Raw genomic sequence first — 26,754 nt, 5'->3', positions numbered from 1 at the left:
CACTCTAAAATGCTCAGCTCTTGGAGAAAGTGACACTGGAAATCATCTGCTCTCCGTTGACTTCCCAGAATAGTGCCTACAAATAGTGCTTTGTTTTGTTTTTGTTTTTGTTTAAAAAGGACAGTATTTTACACAACAGTGGTCTGAGGGTAAAATGCACTGTCTGCGTGGACAGAGACGAGCCAGGTAACCACCAGCGCAGAAAAGCTGAGTGCAGCAAACGCCAGGCTGAATGCAGTTCAGGGAGCCCGCTGCAATGGACCACAGCAGCCGCCAGATGGTACTCACGGATCAGGATCGGGGGACTTCCGGGCCCCACTCCTTGGAGCCCTTCTGCAGGATCGCCAGCCGGTTGCGTTTGCCTACTGGGCTTCCTAGCAGCGATTCCCAACCGCAAGGTCAAGAGTCGTACTCGCTTTGAATTGATTCAGGCACTGGCCCAGGTCCAAAGGTGCCTTGCAGCGCGCCCTCGCCCCCAAGCCCGGTGCACCAAGGGCCATGACCCAGGCGGGGCGGTGCACGCGCGGCCCGCCAGCTATAGGCTGCGGCGCGGGGCGGGAGGGGGCGCGGCCTCGGCCTCTGCTGAGGCCGCAGCACGTGGGGTGCGGGATCGCGAGAGGGAGTGGACCGATCCTCCGCGGGTGGACTTAGATAATCTTGCCTCCCGCCCCAGGTCCGAGCAGAACCCAGGCTCGCAGTGCCACCTCCAGCCCGGGAGTTTCGGAGGCGCTCTGCCAGCACTGCGCTCTGGAGGACCCGGACTAAGCCTAGGGGTCAACCACGGTGTCTTTTCGAGATTAAGGAGGCAGCCCTTGACGCAGCTGTTTGGTTGTTCTAGTCTGCAACCACTGAAGAAGGTGCTTGGTGCTTGGGAATCCGAGACATGAATTACGCACGGTTCATCACCGCGAGGAGCGCAGCAAGAAGGCCTTCTCCCATCCGCGTCTTTAGTGAGTGCTGGGGCAGCGTCCCTCCTCTCGGGGTGCGGGTGCAGGTGCGGGGAGCTCCCAGAGCCCCTGTGGGTGGTGCCTACAGTCACCGTTTGGTTGCTTTCGTTCAACCGTGAAAGCTCACTGTGAGTCAGGCTCTGTGTGCAAACATGTACTGGGGTTAGAACTGAAGGCGGGGAAGGAGCAGCTGCGAGAACAGGCTGTTGTGGGACTCGGCCACGTAAGAGAGAGGATGTGCTGTCTAAAAAGGCTCTTCCCAGGACCTAAGGAGGGATTAGACACAGTGTGCAGCCGCGTGCAGAGTGGGGAAGGTCTGGTAAATTGGAGAGAAAGGGGTGAGCCACGAAGCTAGACAGACAGGTAGGGGCTAAATGGAGCAGGGTTTTCTGTTACTGTGGCTCTTTGCTTATCCAGATAATCCTGATCACTCTGCCTTCTTAGTTGGACACCTCCAGACAAAGTTATTTTATGTCTATTTTAGATTAGCATCCTATCACTAGAAATTGTTTCACTTGACAGTATTATTGAGTGTAATGCAACATACTGAACTAGGAATGTTTTCCGTGAAAGTTTTTCTTCTCTTCCATGTTTATTGTAGCTGAGATACAGAACAGGGCACCGAAATCTGTCATCTCGTTGGCTACTGGATCACCAAATCCAAACACGTTCCCTTTTAAGGCTGCTGCTATCACCATAGACAATGGGAAGACCATCCAGTTTGATGAACAGATCATGAAGAGAGCCCTTCAGTATTCTGAAAGTGCTGGGTAACTATAGATAATACAATTCTATTGGCTCGTTTTCATGAGCAATATTCTAAAGGCCACTGATAAAGTGACTTGTGTCTTTTTTCTTAACTGGAGTATTCAACAGTTAGGAAGGTTTGGGGAAGAGTTTTCAAAGAAGAATGAAAAGCAACAGGATATTGAATGCTCCTCGGTGACTTCTCACCCTTACAAGACTGGGAGAGTCCAAAGGCTTCTGGAAGAAAGTACTACATTGACCTGAGACTGAAAAGAGAGAGAAAGAGAAGTGAAGAAGGAAGGAAAAGGATGGTCCAGGAAGCAGCAATTTTAAGTGCTGGGCAATTTTCTAAGAAGTTTGTTCCCTTCCCAGCTATGCAAACACATTGCCCTCAGTTCAAATGTCTTTAATTCTTAAAGCCAAGCTAGAACACATACCTTAAGATTTTCCTTAGCTGATCCTCTAATGATAATTTATAGAGTTCCTGTGATGGAAAACTATATTAAGATGTAATATAGGTTTTATACAGAGTATCCCCCCAAAATGTATACATACTTTAACAATCTGATAGCTCAATTTTGAAAATGAAATGTATTTTAATGAACACTGCCTTTATAATTTTCCAAAGTGTGTGTATGCATTTTTTGGGGGACACTCTATATATATAAATTACTAGGGGTCCCTCGGCCTGGCCTGTGCCCTCTCGCAATCCGGGACCCCTCGGGGGATGTTGGATAGCCAGTTTCGGCCCGATCCCTGCAGGCCAATCCACACAGGAGGGAACCTGATCCCCGCAGGCCCAATCCCCACAGGCCCATTCCAGACAGGAGGGAGCCCTCTCCTGTGTGTTGTCTGTCCCCTGGTGGTCAGTGCGCATCATAGCAACTGGTCGTTAGGTCGCTTAGGCTTTTATATAGATAGACTAGAGGCCCGGTGTATGAAATTCGTGCACTGGGGTCCCTTAGCCTGGCCTGCGCCCTCTCGCAGTCCGGGAGCCCTCGGGGGATGTCGTAAGCTGTCAGTCGGACATCCTTAGTGCTGCTGCAGAGTCCAGAGAGGCTTCCGCCACCACCACTGCGCTCGCCAGCTATGAGCCAAGCTCAGGGCTTCTGGCTGAGCGATGCTCCCTCGGTGGGAGTGCACTAACCACCAGGGGGCAGCACCTGCATTAAGCATCTGCCCCCTGGTGGTCAGTGTGTGTCATAGCGACTGGTCATTCCTCCGTTTGGCCAATTTGCATATTGGCCTTTTATTATATAGGATAGATATGTAATATATACATAGGCCTTTCCTTCCATGATACAAAGAACTTTTGGGGCCTGAATTTCTAAGTAGCTTATGGAAATTTTCCTGAGTAGAACAAAGAATCAATTATTAAGTCTTTGTTCTATTGTAAAATAAAGATTATAGGTTTTTAGACTAAGAAAGATGTAGATTCAAATATCAGCTGACTGACTTTATGTGAATTTTTAAATCTCTATATCTGTTACCTTATCTTTGAAATAGGGAATATTAATATTGGCAAAAAGTGTTTGAGGATTTTGAAATTGAATCTAAAAGTACCTAATATATAGCTACCATTTAATTCCTCTCTACCTATATTATGACATTTACTTCTATAAATTTTAAAATACATTTTATGCTTTAGAATCCCAGAGCTGTTGTCCTGGCTAAAACAGTTACAAGTAAAATTGCATAATCCTCCCACCCTCCATTATCCATCCAGTCAAGGACAAATGGATATATGTGTCACATCTGGCAGCCAAGAAGGTCTTTGTAAGGTAAGACTGAAAGGAAAGGTACCACACATTAAAAATCAAGTATTTCCATAAATACAGTCATCTCTCACTGATAAGCAAGAGGATCATGTTTTGTGAATTTCTGATAGTCTTCTTGTCTTTACTTGGAATTATAAACAGGGGACTGAAAGACATCCACCAACCTGGTTTTTCTTACACATAGAACATGTGGTCAGTGACTCAGAGCTATGAGTCATTCAAATAAGTTCCCATTAAAGGAGGTCTCAACTCCTACCAAAAGCATTAGTGATCATTGGTTAATTTTACCTGGCTCAAAGATTTGGGTTACATTTTGTTCTATGTTATTTTAGTTATGAGATTTCAATATAATTTTTAAATTCTCTAGAGGGCATATCCTGATACTCCTCAGGTGAAATCTGATGCCTTTGCATGTCTGCTTACATAAATTATCTGTGCTCACCACTGCTTGTATCTTGTCTTCCTCCTGGCTGTGCTTCTCTAGGTCTATAGGGTGTCCCCCAAACAAATGTAAACACACAATGTGAATAATTATAAAGGCAATGTTTATCACCCGGCCAGCATGGCTCAGTGGTTTGGCATTGACCTATGAACCGGAGGTCACAGTTCAATTCCCAGTCAAGGCACATGCTTGGGTTGCAGGCTCAATCCCCAGTGTGGGGCATGCAGGAGGCAACCAATCAATGATTCTCTCTCCCTCTCCCTTCCTCTCTGAAATCAATAAAAAAAGTTATATTTCTTTTTTTTAAAAGAGATGTAGGTTGTTAACATGATAGAAAGGAGAGTCTTGAACTGGGGATTGTGAACAATACAAGGCAAGAAAGGATTATTCTGTGATTTATGTAAGATTTAGTCATAATAGATCCCTTTGATTAGGCTGGAAAGATCTATTGTCTGGCTCTATTGATGTCAGTATGCATCATACTGACTGCAAAATCTCTTAAGATTTCTCAACCCTTGTCTTACTTGACCTCTAAATATCCTTGAACACTGTTGACCTCCCCATCCTTTTGAACCGCTCTCCTCCTCTAGTGCTCTCAGCACCGCATGGAACAGCTCTCTGCCGGCCCACCTGCCTGCCTCCGTGGCAGTGGCCTCTACACAGCCATTATTATTGGAGTTCCTCAAGGCTCGGGCCTGGAACCTCTGCTCCCCTTCATCTGTTCCCATCTGTTCACCATCTCTTGGTACTTCCATTCACACCCATGTGATCAATCATATGCTAGTAGCTTCCAAGCTCCTTTCAAGTCCATTTGTGTATCTGTCCACCTGACATCATCACAAAATGTTTTGAAGACACCTCAAACCAAAACACACTCCTCAGACATGGACAACTTTTTGGGTCTGCTTTTCAGTGAATGGCACCACTCCCACCATCTATCTAGTTCCATTGCCAAAGATCTAGGAGTCATTCTTGACACCTCCTCTTCCTTGTGTCCCTGTAGTCCATAATTACGTTCTGTCGGTTTTGACTTCCAAAATACCTCTCAGTTCTTCTCTCCAAATCCAGTCATTACCCTAGTTCAGACTATTTTTATCTGTCCCAAATAATCATAAAACCTTCCCAAACTCTCTACATGTATTTCATTCCTCTTTATCCTGTTGTTATAGCCAGAATGATCTTCTCAGAAAGCAGATCTGACCATGTGATTCCCCCTTTCCACACTCTACTTAAAATTCTTACTGGCCTCACTTGGCATAGTGCCTGCATGGTATGGTCTCTGCCCACTTTTGTCTCATCTCATTCCACTCTCCCCTTTACACTCTGCTTCATGCCACAGAATTTTTCAGTTTCTCAAAATGTACCTATTGTCACCCCTACCCCAACTCATCACTTCTTCAGGGAAACCCTCTCTGAACGCCCTGAGTTTCCTCAATGCCCAAGTCCTCCTATGATGAGCTCTTATAACATTGCACACCTGTACTTAATAGCATTCATCACTTTTAAATATACATTTATTTGAGTAATTATTTAATTAGTGTCTAGCTTTCCTGGACTAGTACCTCTATGATGGTAAAAACTATGTCATTATGTTCATCATTCTATCATCAGACCTTATACAGGACTGGCTTATGGTAAATATTAATACATTTTCAAAGAAGGGCCAAAATGAATTTTGGGAGCCAAACCAATTGTTATTTTTCATCTAACCCTAGAACAGAGGTTGGCTACTATGGCTTGAGAGGCAAATCCAACCTTCATCTGATTTTGTAAATAGAGTTTTATTGGAACTTAGCCACACTCACTGGTTTACATATTGTCTGTGGCTCTTGCTCACTACGGAGACAGAGAAAAGTAGTTACCACAGGGACACGATGGCCCACAAAATATGTACTCTCTTGACACTTTATAGAATATTTGCCAACTCCTACTATATAATCCCAATGAATTAAAACTAAAATGGGGGGTGGGAGGAGGGAAGGGGTTCTAAGAATGGAAACAATACTGTGCAAGCCAACCTATTCTTCTTTTGTTAGGTGTTTGAAATGATCATTAATCGTGGAGATAATATCCTCCTAAATGAACCTGTTTATTCAGGAACACTTCAAGCTGTGAGTATACATTTCTACAAAAGGCAGCTCTCTTTCTTATAACAAATAAGAAAAAAAACCATTGCACCATTAGAGTGACCTGTCCACTGAGAAATAAAATAACGTCTTTCACCTGCAAACAGGAGAATCATAAATGACATATGCAAACTATGTTAACTATTTAAATATACCCTCCACTTTATACATTTCTTTTTACCAAATTTAAATGAATACATGCTTAAATTAGGTTGTACAAAATCATGTTCAGTTTTCTTAATATTTCACTTGAAATGTGATTTAATTTACAAATATTTATTTTTTCATTACCATCTTGAATTGCCACATGCCTAAGTATAATCATGTTATATGTCAGTTTACTATAACTGTAAACTAATATGGTATAATTAAGACTTTCCACTCCAGTGATAAATTAATGGGATTATAATAACCAGAAAGAGGAACTGACTCTCCGGCTCTGCTGTGCACTGGTCAGAACACACTGCTGAGAATTAGGTTCATTTGGGGCACAATACTTTAGGATAGATATGTACACAAACGAGAGCAGTCAGAGAAGAGTAGTCAGAGTGAATAGGGAACTGGAAACTATACCATATGATAAACGGTTTTAGGAACTGTGGCTTTTTTCCCCAAAACCAGAAGACTCAACAAACATGAGAATTATCCTCAAATACATACAAGTTAGCCATGTGACAAAAGAATTAGATTTGCTTGTGCATGTCCTTAAGTTGGGAGGACTGAATCAAAGTCTGGAAACTACAGGGAAACAATTTCAACTCAGTATAGCAACTTTCTAATCATCAGCCTTACCTGACAGCCTTACCTGACTTCCCATCACTGCAGGTGCTCAGTTACTCTTGATTGCCACCGAACACAAATGTTGCAAAAGTAATTCTAGCCTAAAATAGGGGAGTTGAATGAGATGACCTTTATGCTCTATTGATTCATATTTCATTGATTCTCTCTTTTATTCAAATTTAACATTATCTTTACAAAAATAAATATATAAAGCAATTAGCTAGTCTTAATGAAAGGTGTATTTTCTCAACATTCCTAAGTAGAAATCAAATTGATATTATAGCCCTAGCTGGTTTGGCTCGGTGGGTAGAGCATCAGCCTGTGGACTGAAGGGTCATGGGTTGGATTCCGGTCAAGAGCACATATCTCAATTGTAGGCTCGATCCCCAACCAGGGTGCATGTGGGAGGCAAACCAATTTATGAGTCACTCTCACATCAATGTTTCTCTCTGTCTCTTCCCTTTCACTCCCTCTAAAAAATCAATGGAAAAATATCCTCAGGTGAGGATTAACAAATAATAATAATAATTGATTTTATAAAAATTTCTTTTCCTAGAGAACAATCTGAAAAGAAAATTTAAAAACATTTTAAATTTATAATAATATCCAAAAGAATAAAATACATCACCTGTTTATGGGTTGGAAGACTTAATATTGTTATTAAGATGCCAATACTGCCAAAGTGAGCTACAGATTCAATGCAATCCCTATCCAAATGCTAATAGCATTTTTGTAGATATAGAAAAGCCAATCCTCAAATTCACATGGGATTGGAAGAGGCCATAAGAATCCTGAAAAAGAAGAACATAGTTGGAGGCTTCACACTTCCCCATTTCAAAACCTACTGCAAAGCTACAGTAATCAAAACAGTATGGTACTGGTGTAAGGATAGACATATATTTCAATGGAGTAGAATTGAGAACCCAGAAATAAATCCATACATCTGTGGCCAATTGATTTTGACAAAGGTACCAAAACCATTAAATAGGAAAAGAAGTCTCCAACAAATTGTAATGAGACAACTGGACTTCCACATGCAAAAGAAAGAAATGGACCCTTACCTCACACCATATAAAATTTTAACTCAAAATGGATCAAAGACCTAAATGTAAGAGCTAAAAACTATGAACTCTTAGAAGAAAACATAAGGGCAAATCTTGACCTTGAATTTGGCACTAAATTCTTAGATATGACAATAAAAACACAAGCAACAATAAAAATAAATAGATAACTGGGCTTCATAAAAAAATCAAGACTCTGAAGCATCAAAGGACATTATGAATAAAGCAGAAAGACAGCCTAAAGAATTGGAGAAAATATTTGCAAATCATATATCTGATCAAGGCTTAATATGCAGAATATATAAAGACCTCCTATAACTCAACAACAAAAGACAAATGAATTTAAAATAGACAAAGGACTTGAATAGACATTTCTCCAAAGAAGATATACCAATAGCCAGGAAGCACATGAAAAAATACTCAACGTCATTAGTCATTAGAGAAATGAAAATCAAAACCACAGGAGATACTATTTCACGCCAGGATGGCTTTTATTTTTGAATGGGACATAGTAAATATTGGTAAATATGTGGAGAAATTGAAATCCTTGTACATTGTTAGTGAAAATGTAAAATGGTACAGCCACTGTGTAACACAATTTTTCAGTTCCTCAAAATTTTAAACATAGAACCATCATGTGATTTACCAATTCCACTTCTAGTATATATCCAAAAAGAATTGAAAACTGGGACTCAAACAGAAACACAAACATTTGCTACAGCATTATGCACAGTAGCCAAAAGATGGGAGCAATCCAAGTGTGCATAAACGTGTGAATAAATAAACAAAACGTAGTATGTATATACAATGGAATATTATTCAGCTATAAAAGGAACAAAGTTCTGACACATGCTGCAACATGGATAAACCTTGAAAACATTATGCCAACTGAAAGAAGCCAGACACAGAGGACAAATATTGTATGAGATATCTAGAATAGATAAATTTATAGAGACAGAAGTAGATTAGAAGTAACCTGGGCCTGGGGGAGGGAAGAATGGGGAGTTACTGCTTAATGGGTACAGAGTTTCTGTTCAACGTGATGAAAAGGTTTTAGATATTGATAGTGATGGTGGGTGTACACATTGTGAATGTAATTAATGCCACTGAATTATACATTTTAAAACAGTCCAATTTTTGTTATATAGATTTTACCACAGTTAAAAAAAACTAAAGTAAAATAATTGCTTTTTCCTAATGATTTGATAGTAATTATTAACTATTTCCCTAAACTCCTAACACTTAAGATTACATAATGCCTACAAATATAAAACTCATTTCTACATAAACAGCATGGGCACACACATGTAAAATATTTTAATATACCCAGACAGAAACCATGTGCCAAGCAATGAGGATATATTCTAATAAGCAATATGTGTTTATTTCATGGACCAATAGTGATCTGTGTTATTCATGCTACGTGTGCATTTGAAAGCTAAGACCTTCTATTTTTTATTACATTTATTTGGGTGACATTGCTTAATAACATATGTTTCAAGGGTACAATCCTATAATACACCGTCTGTATATTGCATTGTGTGCTCACCATCCAAAGTCTAGTCTCCTTCCATCAAAAAACATTTAAATTTGTCATAAGTAGCATCTGGATTATCCCCACTTAGTATACAATTCTACATTTGACTGCTAAAAAGAGTGTTAGCTTATTCTTTGAAAACTTTTTCTGATAACCTCACTCAATTATTGTTATTTCTTAATTTCTGATTTTTTAAATGTGCATTTTCATCCATGAATAATAGTCCATCATTTTTTATAAAATCATGTCTATAAGCAAGGCCACTACTTGTCAGTTCAGCATTAGCCATTGGCAAAATATTGAAATACTTCCACACTCCTTGGTATGCTGCTGCCCTGGACTCCTGCTGGCTTTCCTGGCCCCTCTCCTAAGACACCCTGAACCTCCCATTACACAGAATTAATACTGGAATGGCAGGGAGCCTCCAGGACCCCTTGTAGCCTGCAGATGTATCTGATGTACCCATTGCTACACCACTTATTAAACACTTTGAATATCACCTCTGCACATACCTATCTACACTAATAAAAGAGAAAGATGCAAATTGACCATACCTTCATGACACCCACCAGCCAATCAGGAGTGAGCATGCAAATTAACCCAACAAAGATGACGGGTTAATTTGCATACACAGCTGCTCAGGGCCTCTGGGCAGCATAGGAAGGTGGGGCTAGAGCGGAAAGAGGCGGCTCCAGGGCCAGAGCAGAAAGGTGGTGCCAGCAGCCAGGGAAAGGAAGGTCCATTCCTGCACGAATCTTCATGCATCGGGCTTCTAGTTTTATATATTTGCATAACAGGTGCTTTATATCATTAATTTGCTCTGTGAAAAAAAAATTATTAATAAACACTTACCTTATGAACCAGTTCTAATTATACGTATCATGATAATTCAACCAGAAGAGGCTAGGTTGTGCTGTGTAACAAATGATCCCAATGTCTCGGTGGCTTACAGCTACAAAGACTTACTTCTCTTCCCCCACTACATGTCCACTGCAAGGCAACTGTAGCTGTGGTCCATGTCATCTTTTTCTCAAGCCCCAGGTTAACAGAAGTAATCTCTTTCTGGAACATTGTGAGTCTTACAGCAGAGGGAAAAGAGAAATAGAGAACCACAAGCTGGATTTTGAAGCTTCTGTTTGGAAGGAACACACATTACTTCTGCCAACAATTTATTGGCCAGAGCAAGACACATGGCCAAGCCTGACATACATGAGCAAGGAAGTAGGATCCTTGTTCTGGAAATTGACAGGGGATATTCTTGAACAATAATGGAATCTGGCCCAGGGCAAAAATAGAATTAGAATATACAACCTAAACCCTCTGGCAGTAGAGCCAACTGCAGGTTATATGTTCAAGGGCATAAAGGGTAACATTCTTAGTTATAAGAAGAATCAATGACACATTTTGTAATCAGATCTGAATCTTGGGCTTTCTTTTTTTTTTCTATGTGCTCAACAGCTGCAACCACTGGGCTGCAACATGATTAATGTTTCCAGTGATGAATATGGGATTATTCCAGACTCCCTCAAAGAAATACTTTCCAAATGGAAACCAGAAGATTCAAAGAACCCCGAGAAAAACACCCCCAAATTTCTTTATACTGTCCCAAATGGTGACAACCCTACTGGAAATTCATTAACAAGTAACCGCAAAAAAGAAATCTATGAGGTATTTTAAAAGAATGTGTTATGTGGCTATGTTCCTATTTCTTTTTGACCTTTTAGAAAAGTACTATGCAAGTTTCCTTTCTTATTAGCCTCTTGCTTTCAAGGGAGATAATTTTTAATAAGAGGAAGTCATCTATGCCAAGAATCCTAATAAATTTAAACACAAGAATTTACTACATCCTTTGTTAACTCTAAGATTTTTCTTTCCCTTTGATATTTTCATAAAAAGAAATAGCATTCTTGGTCTGATGTTAAATTCTATGAGGTTATTTAATATTTGACCCCACTATTTGATTTTCATTATTTTATATTTGTATTTCCAACTTGTCTCTTTTCTTTATTGCTCATTGTCATTCCAATTTACAAAGAAATTCTTTGAACAGAATAGGCATGTGCCTTTTATAAAGTTTATTTTAGGGACCTGACAACAATGCCTAAGCTTTTCACCATAAATTTTTTAAAGTATCAAGCAAATATGCAGCCATGCAGGAATCTTTGAAAAATAAGAGAAACATGCCTTTCTGTAAAGTCTTTTTTATGTACCTGGCTATGATTCCTAGCCTTTCATTACAAATCGTTTTTTAAAATAAGTACCAAGACTATGTTAAAGTAATATAGAATTTAATCATTACAGTGGAATCATAAGATTTCAAACAATTCCTTTTACTGTATTCTTATTTTTCATGCACTCCTTATTTTTCAACCCTCATCCAGTTCTGTGTCTGTAAATTGCATTCTATGATGGAAATGCCTGAACTCCAGACTTCTCTATCCAACTTCTGTATCCGGCATCCCATGTAAATGTCTAATGAGCATTTCAAACCTAACATAGCCACACAGAGCTCTTGATTTTGACCAGCCACACCCCAAACCCCTCCCATTCACAACCCCTCCCATTCTTCATCTCCATACACTGTGCCAGCATGATCCATTGTCTTTTATTCCTCTTTTTCCCCCTCTCTTCCCCCCACCCACTACATCCAATCCATTCTGTGGACTCTACTGATGACATATTTATCCAAATCCATCCATTTCCTTCCACTACCACTGCTCTCGCCATCTTCTCAGACACCAACTTCTTCCCTTGCTGGTCTACTGGGACGTTTCCTCACCCCCTCTGACCTCCACTCTTGACCTCTAACCATTCTTCACTCAGCAGCCACTCATGTCCTTACCCTGCTGAAATATAAAGCTAGTCTCATGGTCCTCCTGTTTACAGGCCTCCAGTGGCTTCCCCTTGCATTTAAAATAAAATCCAAAAGCTAGGTGACCTGGTCAGCTATTCTCAGGCTCTTACCATCATTGTTGCAGCCCACTGGCCTTCTCTCTAATATGCCAAATTTTTGTCTCACCCAAGGGTCTCTGCTCTTGCTTATCCCTCAGTCTATAAGCTTCTTCCCTGATAATTGCACAACTGGCTCCTTCCTAATAAAGATCTCATTCTGAGATCTTGTGTTATCTTGTCAGGAAGGGCTTCCCCATGATTCAACCTGAAATAGCTTCTCTCTCTCTCTCTCTCTCTCTCTCTCTCTCTCTCTCTCTCTCTCTCTCTCGTCACCCCGTTTAATGTTCCACCTAGCCTTTAAGTCCTCCATCCAATATTTCTTCTGTTCATGATCCATTGGCTTATGTATATTCTGTCTTTCCCACTAGAATGTAAGTTCCATGAGAACAAGAGCTTTTGGAGCCTTATCTCTTTATCTTCATTGTCTAGGCCAGCGGCAAACTCAATAGTCAACGGAGCCAAATATCAACAGTACAACGATTGAAATTTCTTTTGAGAGCCAAATTTTTTAAACTTAAACTTCTTCTAACGCCACTTCTTCAAAATAGACGCCCAGGCCGTGGTATCTTGTGGAAGAGCCACACTCAAGGGGCCAAAGAGCCGCATGTGGCTCGCGAGCCGCGGTTTGCCGACCACTGGTCTAGGCAATAGGCACTCAATAGCTTCTTGAATGAATGAGTACAAAGAATTATGATTCCAAAATACTTTTAATTTTAGATAGCTCTTAAGAAATAATTATATTATTTTAACCTTTTTTTAGCTTGCAAGAAAATATGATTTTCTCATAATAGAAGATGATCCTTACTATTTTCTCCAGTTCAACAAGGTAAGTAACAATGTGAAGTTGTTTCACAATTAAAAGATAAATTGTTGTAAGTTATTGCCCTGCCTTTGCGTTTAACCTGGCTGCTAATCCACATTTACAATGGAATTTCAAAAATTATTGTTAATTTGCTACCACTTCAACTTTTATAGTCCTTTAGTTTTACTATGGAATTAGTACTTTTCATTTCTTGTACTACAGCTCTTTCCAGAAATTACTTACCTTAAAAATAGTATCTGGCTCTGTCTACCATACATTTGGAGAAAGTCAGGGCTAATGGTCTTGAACACCAGATCCTAGTGCATAGCTCCTTAATCATCATACCAGGGATCTAAAGTAGATTTCCTCTTAGGTGTCAACTACAGTCTCTCTCTCTCTCTCTCTCTCTCTCTCTCTCTCTCTCTCTCTCTCTCTCTCGTTACTCCTCATCCAAGGATATTTTCTTCATTGATTCCTACAGGGAGTGGCAGGGAGGAAGGAGAAGAGAGAGAGGAACATCAACATGAGAAAGAGGCATTGAGTAATTGCTTTCCACACGTGCACCCCCAAAAGCCAGGGATCGAGCCTTCAACCCAAGTATGTGCCCTTGACTGGGAATCAAACCCATGACCCTTCAGTTAGGACCAATGCTTTAACCACTGAAGACACCAGCTAGGCCTCAACTACTAGTAGTCTCTTTTTATTTTCTTTATTGTTTAAGGTATTACATATGTGTCCTTATCCCCCCACAGTCCCCCCACCCTCACTCATGCCTTCACCCCCTGGTGTCTGTGTCCATTGGTTAGGCTTATATGCATGCATACAAGTCCTTTGGTTGATCTCTGCCCCTTACCCCCACCTTCCCCTACCTTCCCTCTGAGGTTTGATGGTCTGATCAATGCTTCTCTGTCTCTGGATCTGTTTTTGTTCATCAGTTTATGCTGTTCATTATATTCCATAAATGAGTGAGATCATGTGATATTTATCTTCCTCTGACTGGCTTACTTCACCCAGCATAATGCTCTCCAGGTCCATCCATACTGTTGCAAATAGTAGGAGGTCCTTCCTTTTTACAGCAGCATAGTATTCCATTGTGTAGATGTACCACAGTTTTTTAATCCACTCATCTGCTGATAGGCATTTAGGCTGTTTTCAAATCTTAGCTATTGTAAATTGTGCTGCTATCAACATAGGGGTGTATATATCCTTTCTGATTGGTATTTCTAGTTTCTTGGGATATATTCCTAAAAGTGGGACCACTGGGTCAAATGAGAGTTCCATTTTTAGTTCCATTCTGTTCTCCACAGTGGCTGCACCAGTCTGCATTCCCACCAGCAGTGCAGGAGAGTTCCTTTTTCTCTGAATCCTCACCAGCACTTGTCATTTGTTGATTTGTTGATGATAGACATTCTGAGGTGTGAGATGGTACCTCATTGTCGTTTTGATTTGCATCTTTCAGATGATTAGTGACTTTGAGCATGTTTTCATACGTCTCTTGGCCTTCCTTATGTCCTCTTTCGAAAAGTATCTATTTAAGTCCATTGCCCATTTTTTGATTGGGTTGTTTATCTTCCTTTTGTTAAGTTGTATGAGTTCTCTGTAAATGTTGGAGATTAAACCTTTATCAGAGATAACATTGGCAAATATGTTCTCCCATGCAGTGGGCTTTCTTGTTGTTTTGTTGATGAATTTCTTTGCTGTGCAGAAGCTTTTTATTTTGATGTAGTCCCATTTGTTTATTTTCTCTTTAGTTTCCATTGCCCTAGGAGCTGTATCAGCGAAGATATTGCTTCGGGATATGTCTGAGATTTTGCTGCCTGTGGATTCCTCTAAGATTTTTATTGTTTCCCATCTTACATTTAAGTCCTTTATCCATTTTGAGTTTATTTTTGTGTATGGTGTAAGTTGGTGGTCTAGTTTCATTTTTTGTATGTATCTGTCCAATTTTCCCAACACCATTTGTTGAAGAGACTGTCTTGACTCCTTTGTATGTTCTTGCCTCCTTTGTCAAATATTAATTGAGCATAGTGGTTTGGGTCGATTTCTGGGTTCTCTGTTCTATTCCATTGGTCTATATGTCTGTTCTTATGCCAGCACCAGGCAGTTTTGATAACAGTGGCTTTGTAATACAGCTTGAAATCTGGTTTTGAGATCCCTCCTACTTTGTTCTTCTTTCTCAAGATTATTGCAGCTATTTGGCGTCTTTTTTTAGTCCAGATGAATTTTTGGAGAGTTTGTTCTAGGTCTGTGAAATGTGCCATTGGTATTTTAATGGGGAGTGCATTGAATCTATAGATTGCTTTGGGTAGTATGGACATTTTAATAATGTTGATTCTACCAGTCCATGAACACAATATGTTCTTCCATCTGTTTATGTCTTCCTCTATCTCTTTTTCAGTGTACTGTAGTTTTCTGAGTACAGGTCTTTTACCTCCTTAGTTAAGTGTATTCCTAGGTATCTTAATTTTTTTGGTACAATGGTAGATGGGATTGCTTTTTTAATCTCTCTTTCCATAAGTTCACTATTGGTATATAAAAATGCCATAGATTTCTTGATGTTAATTTTGTATCCTACTATATTGCCGAATTCATTTATTAAATCTAGTAAATTTTTTATGGAGTCTGGGTTTTCTATGTACAGTATCATGTCATCTGCTAATAATGACAATTTTACTTCTTTTCCAATTTAGATACATTTTATTTCTTCTTTTTGTCTAATTGCTATGGCTAGCACTTCCAGTACTATGTCGAATAGGAGTGGTGAAAGTGGGCATCCCTGTCTTGTTCCTGTTCTTAGGTGAAATGGTTTTAGTTTTTGCCCATTGAGAATGTTGGCTGTAGGTTTGTCGTATAAGGCTTTTATTATGTTGAGGTATGATTCCTCTATTCCCACTTTGCTGAGAGTTTTTATCAAGAAAGGATGTTGGCCAAAACCGGTTTGGCTCAGTGGATAGAGCGTCAGCCTGCGGACTGAAGGGTCCCGGGTTCGATTCCGGTCAAGGGCATGTACCTTGGTTGCGGGCACATCCCCAGTGGGAGGTGTGCAGGAGGCAGCTGATCGATGTTTCTCTCTCATCGATGTTTCTAGCTCTCTAGCCCTCTCCCTTCCTCTCTGTAAAATATCAATAAAATATATTTAAAAAAAAAAAAAAGAAAGGATGTTGGATTTTGTCAAATTCTTTTTCTGCATCAATTGATATGGCTATGTGATTTTTATCTCTCAATTTATTTATGTGATGTATCAACTACAGTCTCTTGATAGTAGTTGACTGGTATGATATCTGAGAAGGATTTGGAAGCTGTATTCAAGCTGAAAGAGAAAGGCTGTGCTCAATGAGTGATGTCCATTATGGACATAGATAATGTGTTACTGGCAGCAGGACACTTTTGCCAGTCCTGTCATGAAAGTCCTGGATAGTACCTGCAAAAGAATAGGTTTTTAAGTTTCCTTCCCACTCTATATGTATGCCATTTTCTATAATCATTCTTCCTCATGGACATAGTAGTGACACATGATTCTAATACCTGATTTTTCAAAATCAAACACTATCTTCAGTTGCTCTCAGGACTGCAGAGAACATATACCTGGACTTGGTTCCTTCTTTAAATCTACAGAAAAGAAAAACTCTTGATTTTCCTATATGTATTGCCTGAAAGAATATCATGTCTGCCAACCTCCATCTCACTCTCAACATGATAATGCCCCCTTTTCTTGTGCATCTACTTCTTAACTAAATACTGAAATCAGTATTTCATGTTGACTACATTTCTCAGCTTTGGTCTCATCTTTGTATCTTTCTAATTCTAAGAGGCAGCATTCTTTCTGTAAACAATCCTGAATGCTGCTGGTCCCCTCTGCTTATATCTTATCCAAACTAGTTTTTCTTTTTTTATTCAGATGCATTTTATTCCAACAATCAGGCCAGCTGGGCATCATGGGGACCTTATAGGATTTCAGAACCTTGGTTCTCAGCAAGGCCCATATTTTTTTCTTCCTCTAAATCTATTCATCTTGGACTTCAACCCTTGGGGCAAATTCATAATAATGGATCTTAAGCAAATTAGTAAAATCTTGTGTGTGCGTTTTTGACAGAAAAGTCATGAAGACAGGCAGATACTAATAAAAGAACACGCATCTCTGTTTTTATTCCATTTTAAAGGGTTTGGATAAAGGTAATGGGAAAGATGGTTGTGCTACTGTTATTTGAATCCATGTCCTTTCCAGTCTCTACATGAAGGAATTACATAGTCACTAACAGAGTTCTCAGACCAACAGTGTTTATCTTTTCCATGTCAAGCCCTGGGCACCAACGTTTCTTTCCATGGACGTTGATGGGCGTGTCATCAGAGCGGACTCTTTCTCCAAAGTTCTGTCCTCTGGGTAAGGCTGTCCTCTGTGTCTCTAACTTCAGGCCGGATCTAACCGAGATAGAAACTGTGCCTCAGTAGCTTTCTGTCCAATCAATTCTCTTTTAACATGCTTGTATTCTACTTGCCTTAAAACACCAGTTAAATTATTAATATGAATATAGGACTTTTCTCTCTCTCTGTCCATCTCCAGTCGTCAAAGGAACCTGGGCATTCATCGGAAGTTGTAGAGGAACTGGTCAGGTTTGGGGTTTCATATATGAAAAAGCACATTTAGAAATGCTTAGTCAGACTTGCATTATGTTTTAAATGTACACTTGAATTTTAAATAAGTAGTTAATTTTATCAGGATGTTTTCATTGTCTAGATTCATTTGCCCCCAGGCCACAGCTCTCTTCCTAATGAAATCAGGAAAATGAAATGGATTCATTGTTAATACAGTGGTATTGTACCTTCTCTCTCTTTTTCTTTTTTTGGGCAGGTTGAGAATAGGTTTTATAACTGGACCAAAACCCTTGATAGAGAGAGTTGTTTTACACACACAAGTCTCAACATTGCACACCAGTACTTTTACACAGGTAAGGACAATTTAGGAAATAGAAAAACAATTTTAATTAGATAAGAATAGAAAATAGATCTTGACAAGTAAGATTGAGTTAAGGTGCCAGAGAGGGAAATCACAGATACTGGATCTCTAGTTCCAGTATGTACTGAGTCAGCAAACATGGCACTGCAGGCATTTACTCTTAGAGACAAACAAGAGGCCCGATGTACAAAATTTGTGCAAGAATAGGCCTTCCTTCCCCTGGCACCGGCTTCCCTCTGGCACCCGGGACCTGGGTTTACCTCCGGCCGCAGGCAGGCACCTGGGACCCAGGCTTCCCTCGCAGACCCAGCTTCGTCCAGGAAGGAAGGATGTCTGGAAGGACATCTGGTCTAATTAGCATATTATGCTTTTATTATTATAGATGAGAATCAAATTAATCTGGTGTTATTTTGTGGCATAGACTAAACTCCATGAGTTGGGCTATCTTATTCCTCTGCTGTCCCTCACATCCAGCCCAGGAACTCCATAAAATCTGTTGAACTTCACATAATGGAACTGGGCTTGATGCAATAATACAATTTGGGCTTCTTTGTATTAAAATTTATAATGAGAACAAGAATTGCAAACCTGTCTAATGACTCATTGCCTTCACTGCACATGTGCTAACCTGTCCTAAAGACACTGGTTGGTATGTACTTTAATTTTTAAAAAGTTAATTTTAGAGAATGTGTAAATTTCCTCACAAGCTTTGAGAAATTATTGGCTCCATTCCTAATGCAACCATAGAATTAGATAAGGATAGAATTGCTACCTAATGGCATAGAAGAATTTATGTAGAATAGGATGTTTGTTTGATATTTTACATTCCATAAAGTACTTTATCATGTTTGGGGACTTTTCTCTCTCTCTCTCTCTCTTTTTTTTTTTTGGTATTTGTTAATAACAAAACTTCATTAACCATTCATGACATTTATAACTTCCATTTTAGATAGAAAATCTCCAAATATATTATGTAATTTTATATATTACAACTACTATGTGTTTTTTATATTTAGAGAGGAAGTGCAGGGTGGTAATTAATGGCATGGATCTGGAGCTGGGCCCTCTGACTCGAATCCAGGCTCTGTGATGAGCTGCTGTGACCTCAGGAAAGTTAACAACCCTTGTGCCTCATTTTCCCATCAGTAAAATAGAAGTAATAACCTGCCTAATGAGGTTATTACAAGATTAAATTCGCTAAAATATTTTAATGCATCATAATAGTTTCTGGCACAGCAAGTACTATATAAATATTTGTCATTTTATTATCATCGTCTTTGTTATTAACATTTATTCTAAATCACTGACTAAAGCTTGGGCCAGCTTGTTCTATTTTCTTATGGTGGTTTACCTATACTCAAGAGTGACTGGCAGAAAACACATTGTAGAGGATGAAGCATGACATCGGTTATTGTCTTACCTCTTTCAGCTCATGGTATCACAGCTTCTTCACCAGTGGGGAGAAGAGGGCTTCCTGGCTCACATAGAGAGGTATGGTATTTCAGGTCCCATTCGAAATGGACTCTGCCTTACAATTTTTAATTATTCCACAATAAAGGAAAAAACATAGTGGTAAAAAGTTTACCACCAGACAAGTCAAAAAAATATGCTCTATTTCCTTATATGGCATTCATATTCATCAAAATAGAAAATGGATTCTTATAGAGCCTCTTAGTTTCTGCAGTCAATGTACTAAACACATCTTTTTCACTGTTTTCTTCATCTAGGGTTATTGATTACTATAGGAAGCAAAAGGATGCATTACTGACAGCTGCAGACAAGTGGTTAAGTGGTGAGTAGAACATATAGCCTCGTCCTTCGATAAACAGCAGTACCTATATAGTGGGTGATAAACACTGCATAGTATTGTTAATAATCCCGGGGAAAGAAACAAGAGTCCAGGAGTATTCTTGTCAGGAAAATATTACCCTATAAATAATCTCAGAAGGAACATTCTGCAAACCCTGACCCATTTCTACCTATCTGCTGCAAAGAATTTGTCCTTTAAAAAAAAGACCAATTAGTCTAATAATCAACCAGCAATAAGTTAGTTCAAGCTAAATAACATCTATACTCAAAAATTTTTAGAGTTATTTCAAAATTTTCCTCTAAAGAGAAGAGGAATTGTGAAACAAACAACATACTCTTTTTCTAACTAGATTATCTAAAGACAAAATACTAATACAGTCTACAGAGGATTTCTCATTACAAATGATTTGCCTTTTAATCACTAACCTCATTTATCTGTCTAATACTCTCTATTGCTAATTTGATTGCAGGGTGGGTTTAATTTTCTATTAAAAATAAGAAAGTAAAATGAATTACATGGCTTTAATTATATTGTGAAAAATACCTCTGGTATGAATAATAGTAAGCAAATTATATCAATTCCTTAATACTGTCATACCTTATTTCCTATGAAGTATTGATAAAAATATAATTATTTTTTTGATAAAGAGTACTATTCTACCGTTTTGTACAGTGGAGCTGAAGAAAAGGTTTTAATTAACAGCAACAAAAAGATAATAAAGTCAAAATAATTATCCTTCCTTCTTGGTTTCTCTATCCTAATACTCAATGAAGCATAAAGCCTACAAATGCAACTGGAATTCCTGATTTTAAGTACTTCTTTTCATAATTAATTACGTTCTAAACTATTACATAAATAATATCATTTATTGAAACACTGGAAGAATCTAGAAAGAGTTGAAAAATCCTCTTCTAAAATTGAAAGAGTCATACTTGGCTCAGGTATGGTTCTAACTAAAGGAAGGAGACATAGACACTAGACTTCTTGTGCCAACCTAAGTCTGACTAAAACTGTAAATAGGCACATACGAGTCTCCCTCCCTACCTTCACCCCCTTACTCACTTTTTTTTTTTTTTGAGAGAGAGCGAGAGACATCAATTTGTTGTTCCTCTTCTTTATGCACTCACTGGCTGAGTATTGGTTGTGCCCTGACTGGGGCTCAAACCTGCAACCCCGGAGCATCTGGACGACGCTCTAACCAGCTGAGCTACCTGACCAGGGCTTACTCACGTTTTGAAATAAAACTCAGACCATCAATCTTCAGGACTCATACAATTGTATTCTTTAAAATGCTATCACTGAAGGAACTTTTATGGAAATACTAGTTTACAGTCATTGCAATTATGTCATTAAATGATATGTGATATCAAATATAGCTTCAGCAGATATTTCTTACCTTCTTCTATTTATAGGTTTGGCAGAATGGCATGCTCCTACTGCTGGGATGTTTGTATGGTTTAAAATTAAGGGCATTTCTGATGTAAAAAAACTGGTTGAAGAAAAAGCCATTAAGAAAGAGGTAAAAAGGCAGAAATAGTTATACTGTTTCTTTAATGTAATTTTCTTAAATAAAAATGGAGAGAGATGTTTATCATTGCCTACCACCCCAACTCATAATGTTTTAATATCAGATATGTTATCTCATTATTAAAATCATAATAGATTTTGGGGTTACATAATTATTATTCTGGTCTAAATTAATGGAAATATAGTCATTGATCTCAGCTACTGGTTGGATTAATGGCTAAGAGCACAGTCCCTGGAGCCACACTCCTTGGGTTTGAATCCCAGTTCCACCCTTTACTGGATGTGTGGCTTTGGGTAAGTTACCCTCCCTGAGTTTTAGTAATAATGAGACTTTCTCCCTCATAAAGTTGTTATGATAATTTAGTAAATATATATAAAGCACTTAGACTAGTAAATGCTCAATAGGTATTAGCCATTAGTATTTAAAATAGAGCCCTCCCCCCATTATGAAAGTAAACCATATACATGGTAGCAAACTTAGAAAAATATAATGAAAACTTTTTAAATAGCTCAATTTCACCACCCATATTTTATGACCATTTGTGGTGTATTTCCTTGAAGAGCCTGTATATAGCTGATATTTTGGCTACACTAGTACAATTATTTTGCATGGTTAAAATTACACAGAAAAGTTTCTATCCTCTGTTTTTACTTCAAATTAGCCCATGATGATTTCTTCTATGTTTTTTAATTCTCCCTTTGTACTTAAATCATACGTCTATTTAGATTTCATTCAGGGGCAATGAGTAATCTCAGAAATCCAAGTATTTTTCTGTGTAACTTTCCAATTTACCAAATAAATTATCCTTTCTCCATTAATTAATTCCCTTACCATGTCTATCAGTCTTTTGTAAACACTAAGATCTATTTCTAGTATCAATTTTTGTCGTGAAGCAATAGAATAAATGACACAGAAGAACAGGTTGTGTTGATGGTGGCAAAGTGCGCTAAGAGTTGGAGCAGTCTAACGGTCAGACCTGGCAACTGGCTGGACTTCTGGGCTAGCCCTACTCCCTTGGGAAACCCATGCATCCTCTCTAACTATCTTACTGGAGGGAAAGACTCATGTTTTATGCATTGTTCTAATCCTAGTAACAGCACACAGTAGGTACTTAATAAATATTTAACTGGTTTATTTCAAAAAAATACATTTTAGTATAACAAATCAATTTTATATTCTCTTTGGTTTTCTATCAATGCCATTATCTTTAAGAAACATTTGATAAGTGGCTATTTGTATGTATCTCTGAGCTACATGCTAAGGATACAGACTTCATATTTTATTGCACTTTTTTTCAGGCCTCTTCATTTATTTCATATATCCTGTCGCCTGTACCTTTACTTTTCTAAATAATCTCCAACTTTATCACCACTGCCTTAGCTCAGACTTTGGTCATCTTACAGAGACACTTTTACCACTCCCTCCTTCTCTTACAGCAATTTGCTTCTAGCACATCCCAAAACTTTTCGGCTAAATTGGGGAAAATGATTTTCATTTTATTGTTATTAAGGACACAAAAACCCATCTTCTGCCTTGAAATCTCTTCCCCAGAGTGCCCCTAATCATTCCATTCTCTACTCCTCTTACCTTAGCAGACAGTGCCCAGATTTGTACCATGTAACAACAAGCAGTTACTAATACTTTCGAATATCATGATTGTGCTACATAACAATCTCAAAGATTTAACATAATTGATGTTTATTTCTGACTCACATAAAATTTTCAAATAACTGATCTTTAGGCAACTGTACTCCAAGCAGTGATTCAGAGACCCTGGTTCCTTCCATCTCCTTGCTCTTCAGTCTTCAACACATAGAGTCCACATGGCTACAAAATGGAAAGAGCATGGTGGATCACACAGGGGAAGAATGTTATGGGTCAGGCCTAGAAATAGCACACATAACTTCACACCCATTGACTAGGATTCAATCATGTGTCCACATATAATTAGAAAGAGTCTGGGGAATACCAGTAGAATACACTTGTTGCCCAGGAGGCAGAGGAAATGTACTTCGCCACAGGGAGCTGTCTGCCACAGTGGTCATCAAGAATCACAGTGGTTCTCGCCACTGCATCTTGACACACTTACTCAACATTGTTACTCCTTTGCTTTATATATTAAATTTTTTACCTTCTTTCAGTTCTTTTCTTCCCACTCAGGGCCTTTACACTCTGTATCATCTCCCTAAAATATTCTTCCCCTACTTTTTGTTTGGCCAACACCTACCTATCTTTCAGATTCCAGCTTAAAAGTCACTTCCACATTTGATAACTTAAAAATGGTATCTCGTTGTTGGAACTTAGTTTTCTAGTTAGGTTAAAGAACATTTATTCATGGTTGTTACTGTTTCTATTTCTTTTGTAAGCTGCCCTTTGCCCATAAAAGTTACAATTCTAGTGTTTTTCTTCTGTTTCTGTGCATTCTTTTTTTTTTTTTTTTAATCTTCACCCAAGGATATTTTTTCCATTGATTTTCAGGCAGAGTGGAGGGGCGGGAGGAAGTGAGAGGGGGCGGGGGGAAGAAAAGAGAGAGAGAGAGAGAGAGAGAGAGAGAGAGAGAGAGAGAGAGAGAGAGAGAGAGAAACATCGAAATGAGAGAGACACATTAATTGGTTGCCTCCCTCATGCACCCTGACCAGGGCCAGGGATCCAGCCTGCAACTGAGGTACGATGTGCCCTTGACTGGGAATCGAACCCATGACCCTTTGGTCCACAGGCCGACGCTCTAATTACTGAGCCAAACTAGCCAGAGCTCTGTGCATTCTTTATATGTGGAGAAGATGTCGCATTTGCCATATTTATTGTAAACATTTTTCCAGTTTCTCTGTGTTTATTTTTGCTTATTGTATGATATACAGGATTTTTACATTAAATTATTTTTTCCTTGTGATTTGTTTAATTGCCTTTAATTTTAAAAAAGTCCTTCCCCATTCTGAGATTTGATTTATCTATATTTTCTTTCAGTTTTTCTTTAATGGTATGTCGCTTATTTTCCATAAACTCTCTTAGATATTAATGGTTCCTGGAAATGCTTTCTACATTGACAGCTCAGCTCCTAGCCCTTACTTTAGAGCATCCTTCTCTTTGGCTTCTCCAGAACAAATGGATATAGTAAGTACAATATTCTCTTCAGCGTAACACTAGATATCAATTCTATTTTGTTGTCGTTGTTAATCCTCACTTGAGGATATTTTTTCCATTGATTTTTTTAGAGAGAGAAGAAAGGAAGGGAGAGAGGGAGTGGGGGGAGAGAGAGAGAAACATTGATATGAGAGAGACACATGTATTTGTTGTCTCCCACACGTGCCCCAATGGGACCAGGGATTGAACCTGCAGCCCAGGTACATACCCTTGACCGGGAATTGAACCCGTGACCCTTCAGTGCATGGGCCGACACTCTAACCATTGAGCAACACTGGCCAGGGCTCAATTCTGTTTTTTGGTGCATGTGTTCATTTTGTGAGTTACAATATGCTTTAATGTCTTGGGTTTCTGAAAAAAAAAAGTATTAGTTGAAAATTCATGAACTACCATAAAAAGACACATTTATTTTGTTGCTAGACTTCTATAGACAAATGAAGAGACTGAGTTGGAATTTAATTTTTTTGTTTTCAAGAATAGTTTTCAGAACTACTAAACAGTGTTCACTGATCACCAATATATTATGAAAAAAATCTCTTTCCTTCCTTCATAGAACTAACATAAGCCCAAAGTGCAAATTGAGGCCAGTCTCTCTCATTGAGGAAAAAATATATCAGCAAGTCAAAGAGAATAATACTCTCAAATTAATCACAAAGTCTAGCTTTAACCAAAATAATAAGCAAAGAAACAAGTTCCTCAGAACTATATGTCTGAGAATCCAAGCAGAAGACCCATAAATTGAATGGTGCCATTAACCTTAAAATGAGTTGGTACCTATCTTTGCAGATGGATTGGTTCTTTGTGTGTTCTTTATTTATTTGCTTTCTCATGTCATTAAATATGCTTTTCATATGTTTTATTTTTTGTTTTGTTTCATTTTCACCCAAGGATATGTTTTTACTGATTTTTAGAGAGAGAAAAAGGGAAAGATAGAGAGAGGAAGAGAAACATTGATGTGAGAAAAACATCAATTGGCTGCCTCTGTAGGCGCCCCAACCAGGGATCGAATGCACAACCTAGGTATGTGCCCTGACCGAATCGAACCCACATATACAGGGTGATGCTCCAACTAATTGAGCCACTCGGCAAGGGCTTATTTTTTTTATATAATAGATCTGGACAATTTCAACTATATATAATGTACCAGTATATGCAGGTGAGAGATTACATGAAAAAATAATATGTGGTGTACAGAAAATCGAAAGTGGTGACCTTGAAGGCCACAAGAACAACAAAATAAAAATCCTGGGAATCTGATATGCTTATATGTACATATATTATAACACTGATGGCATCCGACCATGATAAAACTGATGTTAAACTTGGTTTTCATTGCCTTATCTCACCCTTAGATGGATAGTCTTTGTTTGAATTTTTAACATTCTGACAAACTTTTCCTAAATAGCATCCTACTTTCATTAATTCTTATCTATTTTCTATTTTAGGCCTTCCAGAGATTAGCCGAACTTATAAAAGAATCTTTGTGAGGACATCAAACTCTTCATAGTACTCACGGATTTTTTAAATAAATTACTTCGATGTTATAGCAGCAAGAAATGATCATTGATTAAGACTTACAGATTGATTTGTCATATCTGTAGTCATTAAATAGACAACTTTTAAAGTGCCCTTAAAACCACCATATTGCCAAAATATATTTATAATCTATGTGTACCTTTTGATAAATTTTCAACTTGAAAAAAAATTATTTTTATTGTGGATTTTATTGTAAAGAACTTTGCAACTGCTTTATAATCTCCCTTAAATTTTCTTTGAAACTAACATTTGCAGTAAACTATTTTGAAAATGTAACAATACAAATCCAAAATGGTATGTAATATAAACTTTTACTATCTTTTAGGAAAATGTAATAAAATCTTGTTGCAAAAATTGTTAGAATTTGACCATTATAAATGACTTCAGTAAGAATACCACAGATATTATGTTATGCCATAAAAATCCCTTTAAAATAAAATTCTGAAACTAAACATACCTAAAGACATCAGACTTATTAATTCTAAGTAAGAAGGAGAAATCGGGACTTAGAAGAATTTACTACATTGTTTTTTCATAATACTGCACAATTTATAAAAACATATTATTATTAGTTATGTAATTTGAATCTATTAAAATCCCTTGAGGCATTTAC

The 26,754-nt window shown here is 38.3% G+C and overlaps 1 protein-coding gene across 10 annotated transcripts; it reads left to right on the top strand.

Moving 5' to 3' along the window:
- Positions 1-306: 306 nt before the first annotated feature.
- On the top strand, positions 307-26,754 carry AADAT (aminoadipate aminotransferase). 10 transcript variants are annotated; one of them, XM_080675884.1, is made up of 14 exons: positions 307-398; positions 839-950; positions 1,549-1,717; positions 3,343-3,475; positions 5,951-6,025; positions 10,877-11,086; positions 13,131-13,196; positions 17,471-17,553; positions 18,022-18,118; positions 19,556-19,617; positions 19,854-19,918; positions 21,349-21,455; positions 24,474-24,575; positions 26,051-26,752. In XM_080675884.1, exons 2-14 carry the CDS (start codon positions 884-886, stop codon positions 26,090-26,092), a joined length of 1,278 nt encoding a protein of 425 aa, XP_080532010.1. In that variant the 5' UTR covers positions 307-398; positions 839-883; the 3' UTR covers positions 26,093-26,752. The 10 variants fall into 10 exon arrangements, 8 of the variants coding, with proteins under 8 accessions (XP_080532010.1, XP_080532008.1, XP_080532011.1 ...); XM_080675882.1 differs by having other exon boundaries at positions 325-451; XM_080675885.1 differs by having other exon boundaries at positions 331-443.

The sequence above is a fragment of the Plecotus auritus genome, assembly GCF_963455305.1.
Source record: "Plecotus auritus genome assembly, chromosome: 6".
Lineage (NCBI taxonomy): Eukaryota > Metazoa > Chordata > Mammalia > Chiroptera > Vespertilionidae > Plecotus > Plecotus auritus.
Note: the sequence above shows the minus strand (reverse complement) of the source record. Positions and strands in the feature narration are given on the sequence as shown.